We start from the raw sequence: 23,140 nt of genomic DNA, 5'->3' as shown, positions 1-23,140 counted from the left end.
GTAGGCAATGCCTGAAAGTGGAAGACACTCTAGAAAGTATTTGAATTTCTTACGTGACTGATGAAGCATGTATTACCAATATGATGATTTGTTTGAATTCACTGGCACCAAACTGAAATAGTGAATAAGGTTTTTTTAGATTTGCTCTTAAAGATCCACTGTAATCTAGACTAACTGACATACTTAGCATCTAATGTCCCAGTTCTGGTAAACATAAATACTACTACATTTTTGCAGCCTTTGATTCACCTTGTCCAATTAGGTCTTCACCTAAACTATTCAGCTGTAGCATTCCTTTCCTAGAATGAAGACATGCATGGTCTTAACACAGTTTTTAAGTGTGGATGATGTTTTTAGATTTTACTGGATCAGGGGCTGAGATAAATGAGAAGTTATTTATTTCCTAAATGTGGTTTAAATACCAGATGTTTAATTAAGTGCATGCATCCATACTGTGTATTGAAGTGTGAACCTTCTATTTTTGCATTCAGTTGGATTTCTATGTAGAAGGTAAGCTAGTGAAAAGCTGATGGGGCACATAGAGTATCAGCCTAAGTATGGCAGCCTGGAGTATACCACATAATAATGTGCCGTACTGAGAATCCAGCTCTGAGCTTCATGCTGTGAGGGAAAGATTTCTACAGATAACCAACAGGTAGTCCAGTTCAGGACTCGGGTTATCTCTGCTGTTGTTACAGACAATGCACCTTTCCTTGCTTCTTTAGTAAAGAGCTCTTAAGCATGGCCTCACTGATTGCTGTTTCTTTAGAGAATCCAGTGATGTATCCCAGGTCCTGTAAAATGCTGGGACCACTGAGGTATGATGCTTACCCTTTTTTACAGCTTGCTGCATTCAGCATTTACAATGTACTTCTCAGAAAGGCTTGTTAGACAAAGCAAAACAGATGCACGTATGTGGCAAGAGTCGAAGCTAACTCACTTTTTGGTTTGGCTGATGCAGGAAATAAATAAAATAGTGAATTACCCTGCTGCCACATTCTTGCCAGTCTTACCATGCTGTGTTCTGAGGGCGGAGCTCTCAAAAGTCTAATTTAAAAAAAAAAAAAGGTCCAGGATCTTTCTTCTTTAGAGTATTTCTTATGTGCAGCCCATTTTTTCTTTCTCTGCTGCTTCAGTTGAACAGGCTGTCTCTTCTAAGAAAACATTATTTCCTCTCTTCGCCTGAGTATCTTTTCATCTTGCCAAACCTTGAGGTGGGGTGGAACTTCTATATTATAACAGTTTGTTGTAAAAGTAAAGTAGTTAGGCTAACCGTAGTCCTTTTCTGAAGTCTATGAATCATAGATTGGTTGGGAAATTAATGGCGTTTCTACTATATCTTCTAGCAGCCTCATTAATTTTTCCACCTTAATTGATTAATTTAACGTTTGTTTTCATACTTGAGGAGCTAAGTAGCAGTAGGTGCATTTGCACTAGCAACCTGGTAAATAGTTGAGCAGAGCTAATAGAAAGCAAACTTGTAACTGTCATGCAATTTATACAGAAGCTTAATTTTGTGCTCCTAAGTAATATAAAATCTTTGCAATATAAAATTAGCTGTGTTTTTACATATCTGACAGTATAAGGCCTGGTCACTCTGAAAAGCTCTAAGTATATAAAATGGGACAGAGATGGGATTTTACTTATCTAAATCTAATATTTTGATTAGCAACTCAAAACACCTAGGAAATGTATGTCTTCAAGCTGAGGAGACACTGAATCATCTGGCTGGAGACAGATGTTGTTATATATGAACTGTTATACTGGGTCACTATGCTCAGGCTAGGCATTCCTTCTGCTGTGTTTGTGTGTTAAAGAAAAGCTGTGAGCCACGTTCAGTACTTGCAAGGAACAAATGTAGGTTTGCACTCTTGGAATGATTCTGGCCCTGAGAAGTGTCAGAAGCATCTGTGGCCCTGACTTGGGAAATAAAAATAGACTTTAATGAATCTCTTTTTTTCTTTTTTCTTTTTTTTTTTTTTTTTTAAACTGACCAGATACAGGCGTGTAACTCTTTCCAACTTACTTAACTATAAAGTTTGGGAGAGAGAGGGGGTAACTGTGTTACTGAGCTTATTGCTAGTGATTAGATATAAATCTTGGATCATACTGAGGTACAGAAAGAACAACTATTTAGGTCGCCTTTTTAGGTTACTTATATTTTTGGTGGCATGTAGGTAAAACAGGCTGGCACAATGCAAATGGCTTCTGGACCTTTTGAACAGTTGCAGTGTATATGGAGGCTATTCTTCCCCTCTATCTAAATCTGAATTATGCATTCTACTTTATTAAAGTAAAATGGATTTTTGGGGTTTTGATATTTCCCTCCAAAGGCTTGTAAGGTTTTCTTTATTATTAATCAGTTTAATTATTAATACTCACTGGGACATTCTTTACTGTTGGTATTGATACCTAAAATTATTCAGGTAAATCAAAACCAAACCAGACTGCCAGGGTTAGAGAAGACTCTTGCCAATGATTAACTGGTGAATTTCACCCTCTTGAAGTGCTGTTGATGGTCCTTTGCCCTGTGGTGCTGAAATAGCCCTGCCAGGCACAGTTCTCACTCCTCTTCCCTCCATTGCTTTTCAATTGTATACCATGACTCAGAGAGTTGTCTTCCCCAGCTGATAAGCTTATCATCCTCACTATTGTTTGTATTCTCCTAAATAGTATTATGAGGTTGTGGTTGGGGTAAGAAAGAACACTGGTAAAGATAAACTTTTAAAGCAAAAGGTGAAAAAGGATAAGGCATTTATGAAGCAAATGCTAAACCCTTTTAAACAGTTCTGTAAAGTGAGTAACTTGTACTTATTCTCATTTCAAGGGACATAGTCTTAATATTGTCGGAATGAGATTCAGTTAACTCACTAAGCAGACACACAAGACACCGTAAGGAGTAGCTGATGCTGCGGTGAAAAATGGTAGGTGGAAATGCCTTCTTTGCAATATTCACGTGCTTTCTGCTATTTGTCTGTTGGTGCTAGGAAAGGACTAGGCAGGCTGAAAAACTGATTGACTGAAAATAAATTAATAAAACTCAAGCTCATTTTGAGGCATTTTCCCAGGTGCTCACTTTTTTGATTCTTTTTTTCCCCCATAATTAAGAAGTATCTGGATGTTTATGTTGCTAATGAGAACTTTTGGAACTCTCACATTGTGGTTCTGCGTTTAAGACTAAAACTGGATAATAGAGTACTGACAGCACATGAGACAGTTCTGCAGCTTTGGCAACTGAGTAGAATATTTAGGGACTCAGCACTCACAGTTCACAAAATGATTTGGGGTTTAGATTAGTAAACTGTACTTAAACAATATTTGATTAACTTCAGCTGCAATTTCACTTCCAAAATAGTCTGCAAAGGTGGAGTCTTCTGTAGAAAAAAGCATAATTACATTATTTGTTAAAATGTGCCTAGATGAAATTCTGAAATTAAGAGTCCTTGATGATAAATATTGTTTATCTCAGAAAATAGAGTTTCAGTATTGAAAAAGGTATACTCCTCAGTTAGAAAACAACATTATTTTTTTTTCTTAAGAAATCTGTTAGTATCTTTTTTTTTTTTCTTTGCCTGGATTTCAGACCATCGACTCCAAAAGCAATCTCAAATCTGAAGTGCAGGACATAGTTGCCTTATAGGACTTAAAGTTAGGCGTGCTGCACTGTCGCAGCATCCTGCAATCTGAATGGATCTGAGAGGCTAAATCAAACCTATAGCAAAAAGTGGTGAGAGGTGTATTTTGAGGACTCTCCCTCTTTGCCTACCATGATACAGAACTGTTATTTAGTGATGCAGAGTATATGACTAAAAACTACATCAGTGTGAAATGGTTATCTAGATGATGCCTTAATGGATTTAAGCATTTAAGCTCATTGACTACAATTTTGACTTTTTAAAATATATGTCTAAAAAGCATATATATCACCACTCTATAATACTTAATAACGGCCATTGCTCAGGCCAGGATGTCTAAGTGGGTTCCTGTTGAGTTGCAAGAGGGCAAAATGACCTTTAAGTCATACAGCCTTCCATTTTTACCTTTACGCAATACTTGTGCTTCTTGAGGTTGATGGAAAGCAAAGGGATGTTGCTGAGCAGTACAACATTTATAGGGCCCACAGTACTTTGGGATTGCAATTTTAGATCCTTGCATCCACAATATCTAGGTTTTTGCACGTTTATTTTGTATAAGCTAGCGTACGTTTCTTCTTAGACTCATCACTTTGTCTGTCAGTTACTGCTTGGGTAAGGGCAGCCTTTTTTACCTTCCCCATTTTTGTGACCATAACACCATATCTGTTAGATCGAAGATCAACTACTTATTTCCATTTGAATTCCAAGGACTGCCGGGACTATGCCTTATTCTTTTGTGCCATTTCCTATTCAGATAATTATTTCTGTCTTGCATCTTTCCCTAATACTCTCTGTTCCCACACATTATAATTTGAAAGCATCATCATTTTCTTACTTCTCCCTTGCTGCAAAGGAATTGCCACTGCAATGCCACTCTTCTCTTTCACATCCTTTTCTCAAAAAGAACTCGCTAGTGAGTTAGGTCAACATGAGCATATCGGTCATATTGTCCCTTTTTTTGTTTGACGGTTTAAATGTACATTTGTTATGGCTTACCAGATTCATGGCTGTTAGGGATGGGGGGGGGGGGGGGGGCTGAGTATTACCATAGCGTCAATAATAATTACGTTGTCCAGTAAGTTTCTCTAATGTTTCTCCAGAGAGAAATGCTTATGTCACCGCTTAGCTCAGTAGCTGGGTTGTGTGCTGGAGTAGTAACAGGAATAGTTGATGATAATTTTACTTGTACTTTAAGAAAGCACAGCCACTGGGGCAATACTACCAATACATAATGAAACTTAAAAAAGAAACCCGAGTAATCCTAATTTTCTACAGGCAGCAGCACAAGCTCCAGACTGCTCCATGTGTTTTTTCCAAATGAAGTATTCATTTCTAAACAAATCTTGCTATTCTTACACACCTTTAAATCTTTAATGATCCTATTTACTTTTTATTGTGTATTTTGCATATCTCTTCATTTTGCTGTCTGATACACCTTCCAGAGTACAATGCTACAATGTTTGGAATTACTTAAACTTCAGGGGAAAAAAGGTCTTGGAGTCCTCCTATCTTTCCACTTGGTGCCTATTTTTTAAATGGCTGTGCAGCAGCAGACTGTTCTGCTGGCGTGAAAGGTTTGATAGCGGTTCAGGAACAGTAACAAACTGAAATAGCCCAAAGTGAGAACAGAGCTTTAAGGTCACTGTAAAGCTGCAAAGCTAGGGCAGAAGGAGAAATGTGACAAATCTCCAATTTGCTAATTCCCCTGAAAGGATTAAAAAAAAATTTGGAGGTTTGGGGTTTTTTGTCATGTGTAATTAAACTGAAATCTTAGTAGGCAGAGGACATGTTTTCCATAGCCCAGTGACTTATAAGGCTGTTTCAGGCACGGGGCACACAATATGACCTGATCTTTGTATTCTTATATGCTAAACCATCATAGCACAGAGCCAAAAAAGAACAGTATGCACTTCAGGGCTACCCATGATCCTGGTGCACCACAGTCCTCTGACATCTGTGGTGACCTGGAAAGAAACTTTAGGAACAGGAGGAATAGCAGCACTGCAGCAGGGAAGAGAGAGCTGGTGGGAAATGGTGGTAACCTCTGAATTGCCTTCCAGTAAATCTCCACTTGGCTCTGAGTAGGAGGACTTCATTTAAAACTAGAGATACTGACAGCTGCCTTTATATAGGAGAGCATCTTTTTTATGCAAAGAACACCTTTTCAAGTAATTTTAACTTTGCTTTTGAGCACAGAGCACCAAGGCAGGAGAATGATGTGGTACTTATTTAAACAAGAGTAATCAGAAGTGTGGTACAAAATAGTTTAAGAATTGGACAGAATATCTCTCCTGTCATTGCTGCAGAACCCTGCCCGAACACATGCTGGTATCTAATTTGCATTAGAAGAAGCTAAAGCAATATTCAAAGAATTGCTAATCCTGTTTTTCTGTTTCCAAGGGTGCTCACATAGCCTATCCTTGGTAAAATGGCCTGAACATCAACAGCCTTGAAGATAGAAATGTGAATTCAAGCGTCCAAAACTGTCTGAGAGTGCATATGCTACAGCTGATCATATGAAAGGGGATGACGACCAATGGCCAGATTAAACAGTAAACAGGGAGTTACAGAGTGAGTTTTGAAACAAGGGATGTGCCAATTTGTAAAGAAATGTAAGGGACAATTGAAACTTTCTAGTGGTAGGGAGAACAGAGGGAACAGAGCAAGCAGCCAAAACCAGAGGAGTTGTGTTTGACACTGTTGTGTGTTCACCCACGGGCATCAAAACCTCTGTTTGGGTCAGGCAGAGCATCCTCCCTATCTGACTCTTGCCAGCAGCCGGCATCCAGCTCGGGCAGTAACGGTGCAGGTGCAACAGGCAGGGACTCACAACTGGGTGTGCATTTGTGACCTTGTGTGGTGCTTTCTCCCCAGCGTATGCATTCACAGGTTGTAAGGTGCAGCACAGATACACATTAAGCACCCACATCTCTTCTGTAGAAGGTATGTGTGAGAGGGAGACTGTGTGTATAACCATGGGTGGATGCACAACTTTGTGTGCATGGTTAGAACTTTGGGGGATTAGTGAAGAAAAATCATTTAGAAATTCATTAGGTGTTTATTAGCATTTTGTCTATTAACAGTGTCTTATCTGTTGTATTGCCGATACTGAACCTGAATGTATATTTCACTGATTGCCAGTTAATTATGTGCTATTAATAAATCAATAAAACAATTTGATTGTGGTTCGGTTTAAACTAAGTGAACTGTGTGCAGTTTTTCCCTGTCATACCATTAGGTTGTCATTGTAGATATTACGTGATGTGTAATGTCATTATGAGTTAGAGAAGTTGTCTGCCAGTGAGAGGAGAGACAACCGTTGACAATGAAAAGATAATCTCACCATTAATATAGTGGGATAGGACCCTTTTGTGAAGATTTTTGGGCAAAACAGTGACTGGTTCTAGAATTCTGCAGGCTCTAATGATAATCGTTAAACTCAGGTGTGAGAGCAAGCATGTTCTTAGAATGTGTTGAAATTATACTGGTCAGAGATTGTATTCCAGTGGTGACTAATTAAGCCTCTATTACTAGTCATTACTAGTTCCCTGCTGGAATACACTGACTTCCTCAGATCTCTCTTCCTATCACAAAATGGCTTCCAAACACTGTTCTCAAAATTATTTAGGTTTGAACAAACACTCTGGATTTTGGTTTTAACCCCCCAGTATTAGGGAATTAATAAAGTCTTGAGTAACTTGGTCTGTCCTCATAACTGACTACTTTGAGCAGGAGCTTTGGACAAGGTAACTTCCTGAAGTCCCTTCCAACCTGAACTTTCCTATGATCCTATAACTTGACAGGCAGTTTTGCTAATGCAGGGAATATGTGGTGGTATTTTGGCTGTCTGGCTGTGCCCACAGCAGTATTTGAGTGTGGCCACACCAGTTCTCAAAGCAATAGCTCTGCTTCCATAGGTAAAATCCATCTGCCTTTGGTTGCCGACTTACTTAGACATTTTTGTCTTTCTTATCAATAGAGGTAAGGGTACTCTAGAGATGACTTTCTGGCTACCTTAGAGGTCCTGAGGCCTATGCACTCTGTTTTGTTAGAGGCTGGAGGTGACTTAGTCAGACAGGATTAAAGACATGAGTTTTGAATGAATTGATAGCCCATGGAAGAGGTGAGGAAGGGAAGAAATATTAAGTTCCTGATTTTATTTCCTTCTGTTTAGGGTAAGTTTAATCAATGACTTAAGAAGATCACAAACACAAGACTGGAAAGGACTGAGTCTGGTCCCTTGCTTTGTGATCAAAGATGGTTTCTTTATATAGGCCTGCATTACGCCTATACAACAATTACTTCAAAGCTTCACTACTTAGGTGAATCTTCTAATTTTCAGCTTAAAATTATTCATAGGAAGTTCATACCTGTATGCTCTTGTGTGCTGATGTTCTTTTTTAGCTTAAATTGTTTTAACATTGCCTGTTACGGAATTCATATGGAACAGGAAATTCATGGTAAATTTTCAATTCCGTTCCAGTTTTTGGTTCAGCTGTAGCCGAAAGTATCTTTGTGTTTCAAGCCCGTAATGATTTGGCAAGTGGTTTCATAACCCAAAAGCAGTTTGACAAAACCTGAACCACTTCGAACTTCATGACATCAGAAGATACAACACTTAAAATTAGAGAAATTATAGAACCCATGCCTGCAGCATGGATTTTTTTACAGCTAATTGGTTTGAGCCACTGTCTTTGGGTTGGAATCTGTGTGCCTCCTAGCACTCTGCCTCAATGTTTTTTGTGCTCTCTGAGCTTCCGGCAGCGCTTAAGGAATCAGAAAGCAGTAGAGTCACTGCTATGTTTGAAAAGCAGTTAGTACCGCTGCTGTGACAGGGAAGGTTAAACCATCTGAAGTTCCTCACCATTGCAAGGAAACTAGCTTTTGCACCCAACTGGTACAGAAGCGTATAAATGCACACACGTGCAGTAATACTGGTGGGACTGTCTTGGTATAATTAGATCACTGCTGTCTGCAGCAGCACATGGTTCTCTACCACAGAACAAAAGGAATTAAAGATCTGGGCAGTGAAGTTCTGTGAGGAGCTGTTTCTTACAACTCAGCTTAGGTAGATGCAAACCCAATATTTTTACTGATCACCAGTAGCTGCAAAATGGATGCAGACCGATCATCACAGGGTTATGGAGCTGAGTGAGAGTTTGTTCTCCACGTATGAGTTGCTTGGCAAGAGAACGGGAAAGAGGGAGGAGAAGGAAGAGATGTTATGCTGTCTGGAAGAGGGCTTGTCAGTGAAACAGCTGAATGTCAGTTTTCACTAAGACCATCTCTTAGAATTGGTAACCGAAAATTTTCTGCTTTTTAACTAAGCATATAAGACACCAGGAATCACAAAAAATTTTATTTGTACAACTTCTTTTGGATATGAGAAGAAATAAGCTTATCTGAGTATGGAAGGGTTTAATATAAAGAAATGAGGTATGATGTAGAAACAAGCAGACCACAGGGAAAGACACTGTCAACCAAAATTGCCAGATGTCTATTTATTTATCCATTTAGCAAAGTTTGGAGAGGAAAAAAAAAAACCACTTGTATGTTGCAAGAGGTTTAGGGGAAGTGACTGCTGAAATCAGAGTATAAATGCTTTGCAAGGTCAGTCCCTGGAGCAGTTAGTGAGTAAAATAGGAGTGGAAATAACACAAAGCAACCAAAAAAAATAGAGTCCAATACTAAATGTGTTTGCTGTGTTTCCGAATCTCTAGGATGTCGTTCCTGAGCTATACAGCTCTGTTCTTGTGTTGGATGTATTGTACTGCAGAAAGAGGTAAGCTTTAATGTGAAGAAAAAAAAAAAAATAACCCAAACATTTTCTTAAAGTTTATGTGAAGATGGTAACTAAAACAATATGTAGATAAAATGTTTGCATTGTAGACTATTTTAATGGACTTCTGACAACATTACCTGAGATTTCTTCTGGCAGTATTTAGCACCTTTAGTATTTAGTATCCTGTCATAGGTATTATTTCACCTGTTTATTTGGATAACTACTGCTGTTATTCATCTGTTGCAAAACTTTTTTAGTGGTTAGTATCCCTATAAACTAGGGCCAGACAACTCATTTATTATTAGTTATGTTTGTTAATTATTCTAACATCTAAAATCTGTAAACAGCTGGTAGTTTAATGTAGAAAATATTCAATAAATATGCATTTCTTTCTATCTAGAATAATCTGTGAGATAATCTGAGAAAGAGGAATGATTACTAAATTGACTGAAAAGCTTACAAAATATCTGTTGACTGAAAGACTGGTTTTAATCCATTAAATGAGATAAATATATACAGGTATGCTTTTGTACATGTTTAAAGAGGTAGCTAGTATTCTGGGTATCTTTTCAGAAGCCTGTTATTTTCTGCTTCTCAGTTCAATTTATTTTTCTTGATACTGTGTTTATATTGTTTAATGTATGTTTAGTAATTCTTTTGCTTTCTGTTTGAGTTTCTTTACATAGACTGTAGTGGTGTTTGGATTTCTTTACATAGCACTGTAGGGTGCTATGTGTTTTTAAGCTAGTGTGTCTTCGCTCAGTTCAGGTTGTTTTTAATTTTGGTGAAGGTTATGAAGACCTTAATCAAAACAATCTGATGGATTTTACTTTGAAAAATTCAAAAGTCCTGGAATTGAGAAGAAAGTTTGCCTGAATTTGCAATTCCTTTTCACAATGGTCTCTTTAGATTAGAGAGATTGCAAAGGAATGTCAATGTAGCAATATTTGATTTATCCAGAACAACTATTACCATGGGTCATGCAGGGTTCTTAGTTCAAGCTTCATGTTGAAAGTCTATGATGTGAGTTGTTCAAGAGCTGGATTTTTGCACAAGGGCTGAAAAATACTTCTACCTGAAGTCGTAGTTTGTACTTGACGCTATGGAAGTTGCAACCAGCATAATGATGGCAAGAAAGCAGCTTGAGCTATTTCTAACTGAGGTGAAGTCACATATAAATACTAAACGATTAATTCCAGCTCTCCTGGTCTCTCACTAAAGGATTGGAAGGTATGCATTTAGTGCATGCTTTCTAATATAAAAATAAAACCCTCCTAATTTTGGTGAGTACACATGGTGAGTGCTTTTGAAGTACATCCTGTCAGCAGATTTTTCTTCCCAAGCTACTAAGAAACTGCATTTAAAAAAATAATTAGCTGTAATCAGAAATACACATACATACTGTAACACTTGATGGTAACACATAGTTTTTTGCCCAGAGACACTGTGGATGCCCCATCCTTGGAAGTGTTCAAGGCCAGGTTGGATGAGGCTTTGGGCAACCTGGGCTAGTGGAGGGTGTCCCTGGCCACAGCAGGGGGGTTGGAGCTAGATGGTCTTTGAGGTCCCTTCCAACCCAAACCATTCTATGATTCTATGATAGTTTGACATCAGGACAGGAGTGGTAAAGAACAATCAGAGAGAGTTGAAATAAAACCCAGAAAGAATCATGTCTTAGTAATGATGAAGAGACTATCAGGAGACTATATCTTTCATGTGGGTTTTTTTGTTTGGTTTTTTTTTTAATGTAACAAGGAGGCGTTAAGAGGTCTCATTCTGCACAACAGACAATAAAAATATAATACAACTCAGAAGTAAGGGAGGAATAGACCCAAGAAGCTCTCTCTGTACTCAATAGTGTATTTTTAAAAACATAGAATTCGGAGTGTGCTTTCTCAGCTTGCAATCTGAAAGCACTAATTTTAATGAGCTCTAATGAAAAATATGTAGAATTAGAAAAATTCCTTTTCTCACCATTAAGAAGAAGGGAGTTTGGGGTAAACTAACCATTTTAAACACATTTGAAAGACAGAACTAGCTAGAGGAGTCGTATTAATTTCTCTTATTCCTGCAATTGGCAAAAATGTTAAAAAGTGAATGTGTCTTAAGCTTGCTAAGCAGAAGTCCCTGCTACCTTTTTTGATAGTAGGGTAGTACCCTCTAGCGGACAGAAGCAATAATTTTTACTCAGATGTAATCTCTCGTAGGAGGGAGCATACTTATTAAAGTAGTTGGAAAAAATGCAAACATGTGGGCATACTCTTCCTTTTGCACCTTAGTAGTATCGTCAAAGCTTGTCTACTTCTTCTAGCTACTTTAAAATACAGTTATTTTAAAGATCTCACAATTAACATTCTTTTCTTTATATTTTCAAAATGCCATAGCTACAGAATACTTAAAATTATACAGGTTTTTTTTCTTTCTTGTAACAAAACTTTTTCCTGATTTTTAAACATTTTTCTAAAATTATGCCTCTAATTTGGTATGTACTCCACTGACTGAAATAAAACCAGTGAGTGTTCAAGTGTATGTCTTTGTACAACTAAAGAAAAATTCACTTTCCACATTTTGACGTGGAAGAATGAGTATTTAATCTGCTCACTTTTTGTATTAGAAATCACAGCTACTTAATCTGTGGTTGTGATCTCCACAGTTTAGTTCAGCAAGCAAGCCATAACTCCACATCCTTCACGTGAGGAAAGATCCTAAATATTTTTACTGTAGTCCCACTTCCAGGTAGCACCTGGACAGTCCATAGGAAAGCTTCAGTGAAAGTATTGCTGCTTTCTCAAGCCTGTGGCCTTACAACTAAACTGGTGAGAGGACTTTTGTGCCAACTGTCTCCTGAGTAACGAATCTACTCACCAAGAAATTTCCTTCCCTGGTGGACATTTCTTCTCCCATTTATTTTCTATACAGATGTTTCACTTCTTTTCCAAGGCTTCATTTCTCAGAGATTGTTTTATGTATCCTTGATGAATTCTCACCTTTCATGTTCAGATGTAAAACAGACTTCATTGCATCTAACTAGCTAGACTGTACAGACTCTGTTACTCTGGGTAAAGCTTCAGCCTTTAAAATAATTGTATTTCAGTGATCCAAGCACAGAGAATTAGTCACTGAAATTAGGTCAATTATTATAAACAAACAAACAAAATGTTTCTTAACAAAGATCATTTAGTCTTTCCTTGACAGCTTCCCAACATTTGTTTCTTTCCCCTTTACTCTGATTTTTCTCATTTTCAAGCTGTCGAGGAACTTCTTAATAAAATAATTCAGGATAATTTCTTGTAATTCATATGGGCTTGGCTGTACCTTTCTGTGGCTGTACAATGGAGAAGGTCCAGGAAGGAGCTTTTTGGGAAGGACTGTACATTATTTAGCTAATGAGAAATATCAGATAACACCATCCACCCCCCCTGAATTAAGCCAAAATGAGGTCGAAGTGAATACCCAGAATTAATTATATCGTGTAATAAGTAACTTGTTATAAGAAGTAATCTCATGGGCAGGAGGAAGTAAGTTTGGGAACGTCAGGTGATCTCAGCCTGGAGAGAAAGTTTAGGCAACGTAAAGGTGAGGGGAGATTTGACAGAACTTGATCAAATGGCACATGAATTTACTATCAGTAAGGACGGTGGTGGCTGCAGAAGAAAATAGTTTGAAAGCAAACTCAGCAGAGCGCGCAGAGCTGTTCTCTGTGGTAATGGAAGGACAGGCATGGAGGAGCTCCTGCAAATGGAAGGGTAAGAGATGTCTGTGGTTAGAACCAGGGCACTAATGTCGTCTCAGTCTTTGTAACTAAAACCTATTTCATGAATTATGACTCTCTCATGTGGTTTCTTGGCATTTGCTTGACTATTCTTATGTCCTCCTAAATGTCTGTTCATATTCCTACAAAATGTGGATTCTTGGCAGTTTCCTATTTTGTGATAATTAAGTAGAAAACATATGTTCGTTTGATCACAAATGTCCCCAGGATTTCTTGCTACATTTTCCATTGTAAAATTATTTTGGCGTTTGTAGCATGTACTTCAGGCACCAATATTTTTATTTACAATTTTTAGCTTGTGAAGAACCTCCTCCTAGGAGGGTTAAAGAAGTGCCTGCTGAAAGATGGGACAAACCTCCCTATCCACATGGTACTCAAGTAACATACAGATGTCGGCCTGGATATATAAAACTTGGACGAATTGTGTTCGAGTGTGCTGACGGAGCATGGAAGCAACACCCTCCAGGGGCAGAATGCAGAAGTAAGTATTTGTGCAAAATTTGTGCAAACATTTAACCTGACAGATCACATTCCTTGCCAGTGATGTCAATGTGAAATTGCCATTGTATATTTACCTGTAGCTTACTAATTTCAGCATCCTTTAAAATACCATTCTAAAAAGTATGTATGCATAAGGAAAAAATTTTGGAAGTTCCTTTTCTTCAGATCGAAGGATTATCTTTTTTTTTTTTTTTTCTTTACAGGAGAAGATCTGACTTTAGGCCAGCCTTATGTTAAGACTTAATGTTAAGACCTTGTGTTAAGACCCTATGTTATCTAGACTAGATTTATGTTACTAAGTTAAGTTATTAAGTTCTTAGGAGCTTGCTTCTAAAATTTTAGAACAAGTCTAATGCAGTTGAAATGTACAGTCTAAGCAGAATAAAGCACTAACCTAGCTTCTGAATGTAAGTCAAGAGACAGTATTGTCTTTCTTTCAGTTTCTTCTACTAGTTCTATGAAAGATATATTTCTTGGAAGTAGGACACTCTTTTTCCCTGGCTTCTCTTTTAATCTGTGAAGGAAAATTCATTATTCAGATGAGAGCTGCTATTTATTATCTCTAGTAAACTGTGTTAAGAGTTTAGAAGTATCTCACACCCTCATACAGAATTCATTAGTGAAGAAATTGAAGTTTATTATTGTTAGTCAGCAGATACTTTTCTGTAATAAATGAGCTTAAAACACAAAAAAATTTTAGACACACAAACTTTTTTTGTTACATATCTAACATACAAAACTTTTACTAGCAGAATATAAATGTTTGGTTTGATAATATAAAATTAAACGCCAGCTGTCATTCAAACAGAGATGAATACAATTCATAAGTAAAAATTAATAAAGTTGTTACTAGTTTCTTTTACATTTTTTATTTAGTCACCTTCTCAGTTTTTATATATATTTGTATAATTACTCAGTGATCATGGAGCTTTCAGATTATACAAAATTTGGTGTTGCTTGTTAGTAATATATTTTAGTAAATACTGCTACCCAATGAGTAGATACTGACACTAGCAAGGTGCAGGTGGAAGGAGAAAAGAGATGATCTGACACAGGTTAAGTGATCACGTTCCCTTTTCAGGATAGGCCACACTAGACAGCAAAATTGATCACGAGGTTGTCCATTTTCTCTGAATCACATTGGAGCAGGTTTCTTCTTCGTTTTGTTTTTTTGTTTTTTTGTTTTTTTTTTTACCAGATAAGCCCTGTGGACATCCTGGAGATACTGAGTTTGGTTACTTTGAACTTACCAGTGGAAGTGAATTTGTATTTGGTGCCAGAGTTGAGTACAGATGTAATGATGGGTAACACTTATTTAATTCAATATATGGGAGTTAACATAAGGTGTTAATGTTAAAAGAAGTGTCAATAATAGATTTGTTGTTTGTAGTGCAGCTGCAACTTACTAATATTTAATGCTTGGTTATTGTTTAATTTAAATTTCTGCCATTACAGTAATACTAAAGATAACTCTTTCTCATGTCTGGTGCTATTGGAGTAAGTGAACTCATGCACCTGAAGCTGTCATCCAACGTGTCTAAAATACGTAAGGCTGTAGCTAACTTGATATCATGGCTGTCCAATTAGAAAAATAGTGATCTGCTGTAAAGCTTCCTCATGACTCCACCAGCCAGTTCAGATGGAAATGCAGCTTTGTATCCTGGAATCAGTGCTCTCAGTAGGCAGTCATGATGCAGTCATGTTAGCAAAGTCATCAGGCCATTCAGCAGAATCTCCTATTCAGAACCACAACTCATAATTCCTGCTTAAATAATTTTTGTGCATTATGAAGTAAAATAGATTGTAAAAATGTTTGAAGAAAGACATTTCTGGTAGACTCACTAACATGTCTTCACTGACTGCTTGAAAGAAATTCTCTCTTCCTCCTTTGTTAATCTTCTCCAATGAAAACTGCGGCAAGGCAAATACATAGTATTGTGCTTAGTTAAGTATGCCTATGACTGAATTCTTTCCTCTTGAAATGCAAATCAGCTGTAAGCATGGTACAGTAGTTTAGCCATGCTTTTGCAGTCTTTGTATTACTGGAGTCTAGTCTGTGTTCCACAAAAAGAGTTCCAAAATCAATATTCTCCTTAATCCCTTCAGTTCTGACAGTTCTTCACTGTCCTTTTACACTAGCTGTTCCTCCTTTGACTACATTTCAGACAAAGCAGAAGTCATGGCGTTGTGGCCGTGTTGCCCTGAAACCTAAGATAATACTAACCCATCAAAGCATGAGATACATATGGTTTGGATTAAGTCCTATTTTGATGCTGTCACATGGCTTTCTGTCATACTAGGGCACATGCAACAGCAGTTTTACTCTGCTTGCTATTGATTGTGTAAATTACACCTAGGTTATTTCTTATGTAGCCAAAGCTTGCCATCTTTGTGATGAAGAAGCCATCTTACTGATTACTTCCTATTTTCTGAGGTTTTTTCATATTTTTTGCCATATGCAATTAAAAGAAACAAAATAGTGAAGAAGAAGGCCAAAAAAAAATACTTGGTTTTGTCATGTTTGGGTTAGTCTGTGCTAGAACACATGAAACCTACTTCCTTTGCTTCAAAAACAGCAGCACTGCTGTTTCCATCACATAATGAGACTGTATTTTAGCATTGTTTACTTTTTATTCGGTAAGATACCAGATGCTCAGCCAAAGAAATTACCGTGAGTGTCAGGCAGATGGATGGAGCAATGACATCCCTCACTGTGAAGGTAAATGGAATTTGACATTTGATTCTTTATCAAACTGTCTTTTTGTCTGTCTGATACTATCTAGAACTAGTCTGTGATCTCTCTACTAGTATTAATTCACATATGATTAAATTCACGTTATGCAGCAGTGAAACTCTTACAAAGACTGCTCAGCCATTTTAGCCTAATAAGATCTCAAGCTTTTGTTAAAAAGCATTCACAAAATGGAGTCTTGTCACCCCCAGACTGACTTAAAGCTCTGCCCCGCCTGAAGGCCCTGATAGAGTAGATGTCTGCAAAACATGCTTACAAAAGACCGCTAGGATGAGGTGTTTCAGATGTATGTGAAAGCATGTGTGTTTTTAGCTAGTTTTTCACCCTTGTGAATATTCTAGCCATTAAGATTTTTTTATAAGTTCTTCTCCCTATTAGCATACTGTGGAAAAACTTCAGTAAGTAAGAATGAGAGCAAGAGAGACCCAGACCTCAGGACTTAATAGACTGGGTGGCTTAGATGATACTTCCCTGATTTTGGAAACCTTTTCACCATTTGCAAGCCCATGTGATTATGAAATTAACCTTCCTTTCTTCCCAAAGATAATTTTTAATTGCAGTGGTGAAATTTCTCTTTAGGCTAAGCATCTAACGTCAGGAAAGGGTCTCTAAGAAAAGAATCACAAACAAAAGTAGTTATGTTTCTCTTGTCTGGAGTTTGTTGTCTGTGTTTTGACATTCCCTTGGTCTCAGATATTTCACATTTAGTTTACTGGATTTTAAATGTCCTCAATTTTAGGTATACAGTACAGAGCAATGATTTCCAACATTTTTTATCACATCACCAAGATACTTCAATTTCAAACTCCTCATAAGATTTTTCTTTCATGATTGAGGAGTTTTCATTAGGCTAAAATATGATTGCCTATGAAAGAAAGTATTTGTATAATGTTGTAATTATGAGGAACTTAGAAGATAAAATGTAAGCTCATAGAAAAGACAGATGGCTTACAAGATGGAGAATGTTGTCAGAGAAAAGTGGGAGCTATGGTAAGCAAAACACCAGCCACTTTCATACATGCTCAGTGAACATTTAAGAATGAGCTTTGATAGTCATTTCCCCCTTAATAAGAAATATCTGATGACATACGTTAATTCTTCCTTTTTCTGCAGTTACAAAGTTAGGAGATACAAGAGATCTAAATTATGGCTGACATCATTGTTTTTCTTTACTTTAGTAATACAATTGTTCTGATATCCTCAACTAGGATTTTTAGTAACTGAACTGTTGTAGTCAGTCTATAACACAGCACTTTTCCAGATATTTGTCTATAGCAAATTCAGTTAGGCATAGCTTTAAAGTAAATTAACCTATTTTGACAAAGTTTAATGGCCCTATGTGTCAGTCAAGGCTCATCTAACTATCCACAGAATTCATAGGATCATAGGATAATTTAGATTGGGTGAGACCTCAGAAGGTCATCTAGTCATCTAGAAGGGTGCTCTATCTTTAGCCTTCAAGGGCAAAGAAGAGGATGATGAGAGCCGGTCTACAAGCTTCCTCCTGTCAATCTGTCTTTTTGCTTAGGGTTTTGTAGTTTATCTGTTGCAAATGGTATCTGAACACATAACAAGAGTGTATATTTTTTAAATGTGTAAGGAAATTACAGTGAGTTTTCTGTAATTTTTTTGTGTGTAAATTTGTTTTACAGAATAGACCTCAAAATGGCTGTTTTTCCCTTTCCTTTTGTTTTGTTGTCTGTTTTTTGTTGTTGTTGTTGTTGTTGCTTTTGTTTTTTTCAGTGGCAAAGTGTTTACCTGTAAAAGCACCAGCAAATGGAAGAATAATTATGACTGGTGCATTTGAGCTTGACCGAGAATATTCCTTTGGCCAGGTTGTAAATTTTGAATGTAATGCAAAATACAAGCTTGTCGGACTTAGAGAAATAATTTGCTCTTCTAATGGAAAATGGAATAGTGATGTCCCTCAGTGCAAAGGTAAAAAGGATACTATTTATTATCTGTAAATAAGAAGCTTTACTCTCATAGACTTCTAAGGACTGATTACCATATGGGAAACTACAAAGCTTTCACTTTATTCCACAGCAGTTAAGCATAGTTTATCTGTAAACAACCTCCATTGCATATATGCAGAAGAAGTAGGATAGGAAAGAGAAATCAGAGAATATTGGTGCTATTATAGTCATAATGGACCATCTGTTTGTTCTGCATTTTCACTACAAGCTGTATGTTTTGCCAGGCTGCAGTCAATTTCTTTGAAATTGGTATGTCTTTGGTATGTCTACATAAGATTCAATCACGTCAGTGTTGATGTAACCAAAGTAATTACAAACAGTTTTGAATCTATGTGAAAAAAACTAGTATGATTTTAATTCACTCATATTCTTAGGCTATATAAAATACAAAGAAATCATGATGGATTTTTCTTTCTTCAGACTAATGTGTTTTGACAAGTTAGAAGGTTAATTCATGTTTTTACAGAACCACAGAATCACAGAATAGGTGAGCTTGGAAGGGACCTCTGAAGGTCCTTCAAAGAAGTCAGCTAGGGCAAGTTGCTCAAGACCATGTCCAGTTGGCTTTTGACCATCTCCAAGGATGGAGACTCTACAGCCTCTCTGGGTGACCCATTCCAGTGTTTGACCACTCTTAAGTAAAAATGTTTTTTCTTATGTTTAAGTGGTTTTTCCTGTATTTCAATTTGTGCCCACTGCTTCTCAGCTTGTCACTGGGTGCCAATGAGAAGGGTCTGGCTCCATCATCTTTACTTCTGCCTGCCCCACCACAGTCAGGAATTTATACATATAACTAAGATCCTCCCCTCCCTTCCCCCCCTGCTTCCCACCTTCTCTTCTCTAGACTCTCTAAGCTTCTTTTTACCTGTCAAATTTTCCAATTCCGTAATTATCTGCATGTCCCTTCACTGGACCTGCTCCAGTATGTCCATATCTTTACTGTATTGGGGAGCTCAGACCTGGACACAGCACTCCAGATGTGGTCTGACCAGTGTTGAGTAGAGGGGAAGAATCACCTCTTTTGACCTGCTGGCAACACTCTTCCCAATGGAGCCCAGGACCCTGTTTTATTTGTTTGCTGCAAAGACACGTTGCTAGCCCCTGTTCAACTTGTCCATCACACTGCCAAGTTTTTTGCTGCAAAACTACTTTTGGCCAGTCGACCCCACCCTGCCCCACCTGCAGTTTATACTGGTGGATGGTGTTATTCCTCCCATTTTGCAAATAGAGATTGTATGGGATTGGACTGTCAGTAAGTAAGAACGAATCCCAGGAAATTTGTGGTAACAATCACTGTTAAATATTCAGTCCGTCAAGTTTCTTAGATCACTTATATGTTACCTGATTGGGAAGTATGTGTTTAGAAGAGCAGAGTACATATGTCAGGATGTCAGATACATGTATGGTTTTTTCACAATTTCAGTGCTGTAGTTTGCTGCTTTGAAACCCCCATTTATTATAATTTCAACAGCATAAAGTGGGATTAAACACATGTGCTTGTAACATTTGCAGAATATAGTGAATTTTATTAAATAATAGCCACTGAGCTATATTTCATCCTAAATACAAAGTAAATCCAGCAAAGGAGTCCAAGAGAACTGTTTGGTGTCCTGTTCTGTGGCCTAGGAAACAGTGCCTTGAATATTTTCTGGCTTTATGAATGCAGTTCTTGGGAACTGCAATATCTCAGTGGTTTTATTGGGTTTGGCGTGGCGCTGGGGATGCTGAGGTTCTTTTACAGAGAGTGAAGCATTCTAGTGTCAGTTTTCCCAATAGCTTAATTGTTTTTTCCTGTTGATGCCATGATTTAATGAATTGTCTACTGGCTAGAAGAGAGCTTTAGGTTTGCTGGAAATTACAAGGAAATGAGATTATCTGAAAAATGGAAAATCCTAAATTTCAGCTAGCCTAGTTGCTTATTTTAGAATGTCCTCTGCCCTATATACTAATTCTGAGGTCCATTAAAATCCAAAGCAAAGCCCTGAAATCTGTTTCATGAACCAATTTGCTGTTGATGCTGTACTATGCCACATCTGGCATTCACAATCAGGTCATTGAAGAGTTCTCAAATAAGTTTCAGTTTCTACATGCAAATGTTTTTTGTGAAGTCAAAAGAAAAAAGAAAAGAAAAAACAAACACAAATTTTATTCCAATAGGCATTTATTCTTAGCAAATAAAAATAAACAAAAATATATGGATTTTGTCTTTCTTAATTTCAGAGATTATCTGTAATGTGCCAGTAATTCCACATGGATATGTACGTTCTTCAAAGCAGTCTTACAAGGACTCTGAACAACTTCTGTTTGCCTGTGATGAAGGATACAGATATGGTGAAAGAGCAGATGTACGATGTACTGAATCAGGATGGAATCCAACCCCCTATTGCACTGGTTAGCCTTGCCTGAAGTTATTTTGTACATTTGTTGTGTTTGGAAGTAATTTCAGAGATTAGTAATGGCAAAAGTTAGTTTATTCATAACAAAAGAAATCCATCCACATCTGACCACTATCCCATGAAGATCTGGAAGGATTAAGTGTTGAAGGGACCAAACAACTGGATAAGAGTTTTCCATTGAGAGCGGTAGCAAAAACTGTTAATTCAGTGTTTTGTTACTTGAGCGTAGTTGAATAGATCCACGAAGCAACAATTGCTCCAGTATACTGCATAAGTGAGATGATTGATGCTAAAATACTTCATGCAGCATTAGTAGCTGTTGTTATTGTAGTTTTTTTTTTTATATGATTCTGAATTAGTGGGGAGAACATAGGTAAAAGATTTTTTGTGTTAGAAAAGATCATAATTTGGACAAATAGGAAGGATAAAGCTGAATCTCTTTACCTTCTACAAAATACAAGGAAAGTGTTTTTTCTAAGGAATGGGAAAATCAGACACTGAAAAGAATATTTAAGCAAGCAGAACAAAAAAAAAAGTACTAACACCAGAGAAATTCAAACTACAGAAGGAATCTGAAATTTTTAACGATATGGGAAAATTAACATTTGAAACCAATTTCTTGCAGAAGTGGCATGGTTTTTGAAGTCCTATTGCCTTCACATCAAGTCTCAATACCTTTTCAAGTGTGTTTAACATAAACATAACTGGTACAAGTCAGTGGCTGTGCTGTATGTTGGAAGACTGAGGAAAAAAGTGTTTGATATCGTAAGAATTGCAGCAATATGAAGAAAAGTAGGGAAAGCTAATAGTCTTAGCTTGATGACCTACTTATGAATCACAAGAGTTCTTTGAGGGGGAGATACAAGTTAATGCATCTTCAGGTCTTCCATGTTGAGTAGTTGAGATGCTGTGTCACCATAGCCAAGACTCTGCTACTTGTAATCATAGGACTAATCACTAAGTAAAATACCACTCAACATCTCACCCTGTATGAGACATTTGAGACAATAGAAGTTTGCTTGACCTACTGAACTGACACCTGCATTTTGTCGGAGTGTCCTGATGAGTTTTACTGTAATTTGAGCAGACTGAGCATCTGGTTGCTAGTCATTATATCCGTTCTTGAAATTTCCAGACTACTAGTTCTGATCAACCAGTTCCAACCAAAGAGGAACAATTCAAAAAATAATCCCTATTTCACTGATAGAACTTCAGTAAGAAATTGTTAATGTACTATGCAACCTTTCAGAAATGACTGGAAATTACAAAAGTATATTTCAAAGAATCTTTCAAATTACAAGCTTGACTTAGGTTTCTAAGCTGCCTTGCAAGAGTTCTTCTGAAATACTACGATATTTCGTATGTCTTCCTATATATATCTTCCTACTATATCTTCCTATATCTTCCTATATATATCTTCCTACTATGAAATACTTGTAGGAAGAACAATCTTAGGTTCACATGGCCATTTCCAAAGGAGTTCAAGCAAACGTGAAGTAGTCCAGTTTCAGAAAGATAAGTAGTCCATTGATGGCCATAAGTGTCTAAGCTGAAAATTACAATGGAACTGTAGTGCTGGATTATACATAAAGCTGAAAACAGCAGTATTTTCTACACAGCCATTATGTCAAGAATTATGTACAACATCATAGATTTTAAGTTCACAAACCCTAAGAACCATGGACATGAAGTAATGTATAAACAGAGACCAAAGTAACATGGTATGCATCAATCCTGCCACTGTCCATGACTCTTAGTCTAGAATGAAGACAGCAATTTGTTTAATGTCATCCGAACTGTAATTGCACAATTGCATTGTCCATGGTGTTCAAATTTCCCATCAGAAATTGTCTGAGAATCTCTACAAATGAATATATTTACAATGCTGAAACTCCCTCTTGCTTTCTAACTCCCAAATGCCTTCTGAGTGGTTAAGATGACAAATCCATAATTTCTGAGGCTAGTCCTGTTTGACATCAGCCCTCTGGGGCATGGATTTTACTTTAGTTTCATTCAACTCTGGCACTTAAAGACTATAATTAAACCTCCAAATCCCACAAACACAAATATGCATGTTATGTCCCAGTTGAAATAGTTTGATGTAAATTTGGGGGAAATCATTGGTGCCTTGAATTGTCTTCAAGAAATTGCCGAACACTTGAAACTGGAAAAAAATGTTGGCAACAGGGCAATGTTGTAGGATGTTATGTACCACCCACCTTCCTGGGACTGCTTCCAGAAAGACTCCTTTAGAAATAAAGAGTAGTCAGTGCCCACTCAGTTCTTGACCTTTCTGCTTCAAGATTAGTAATGATACTAATTAATA

The 23,140-nt window shown here is 37.2% G+C and overlaps 1 protein-coding gene across 1 annotated transcript in view; it reads left to right on the top strand.

Annotated features, from left to right (window-relative positions):
- Positions 1–9,227: 9,227 nt before the first annotated feature.
- CFH (complement factor H) overlaps positions 9,228–23,140 on the top strand; it is a 32,979-nt gene continuing 19,066 nt past the window's right edge. Inside the window, exons 1-6 of the mRNA XM_075760154.1 lie at positions 9,228–9,417; positions 13,485–13,670; positions 14,889–14,994; positions 16,333–16,409; positions 18,186–18,380; positions 20,639–20,809. Of these exons, the coding sequence (XP_075616269.1) occupies positions 9,327–9,417; positions 13,485–13,670; positions 14,889–14,994; positions 16,333–16,409; positions 18,186–18,380; positions 20,639–20,809 (826 nt within the window). The 5' untranslated portion in view covers positions 9,228–9,326. The remainder of the gene's footprint in view (positions 9,418–13,484; positions 13,671–14,888; positions 14,995–16,332; positions 16,410–18,185; positions 18,381–20,638; positions 20,810–23,140) is intronic.

The sequence above is a fragment of the Balearica regulorum genome, chromosome 8 (assembly GCF_011004875.1).
Source record: "Balearica regulorum gibbericeps isolate bBalReg1 chromosome 8, bBalReg1.pri, whole genome shotgun sequence".
Taxonomy (NCBI): Eukaryota; Metazoa; Chordata; class Aves; order Gruiformes; family Gruidae; genus Balearica; species Balearica regulorum.
Note: the sequence above shows the minus strand (reverse complement) of the source record. Positions and strands in the feature narration are given on the sequence as shown.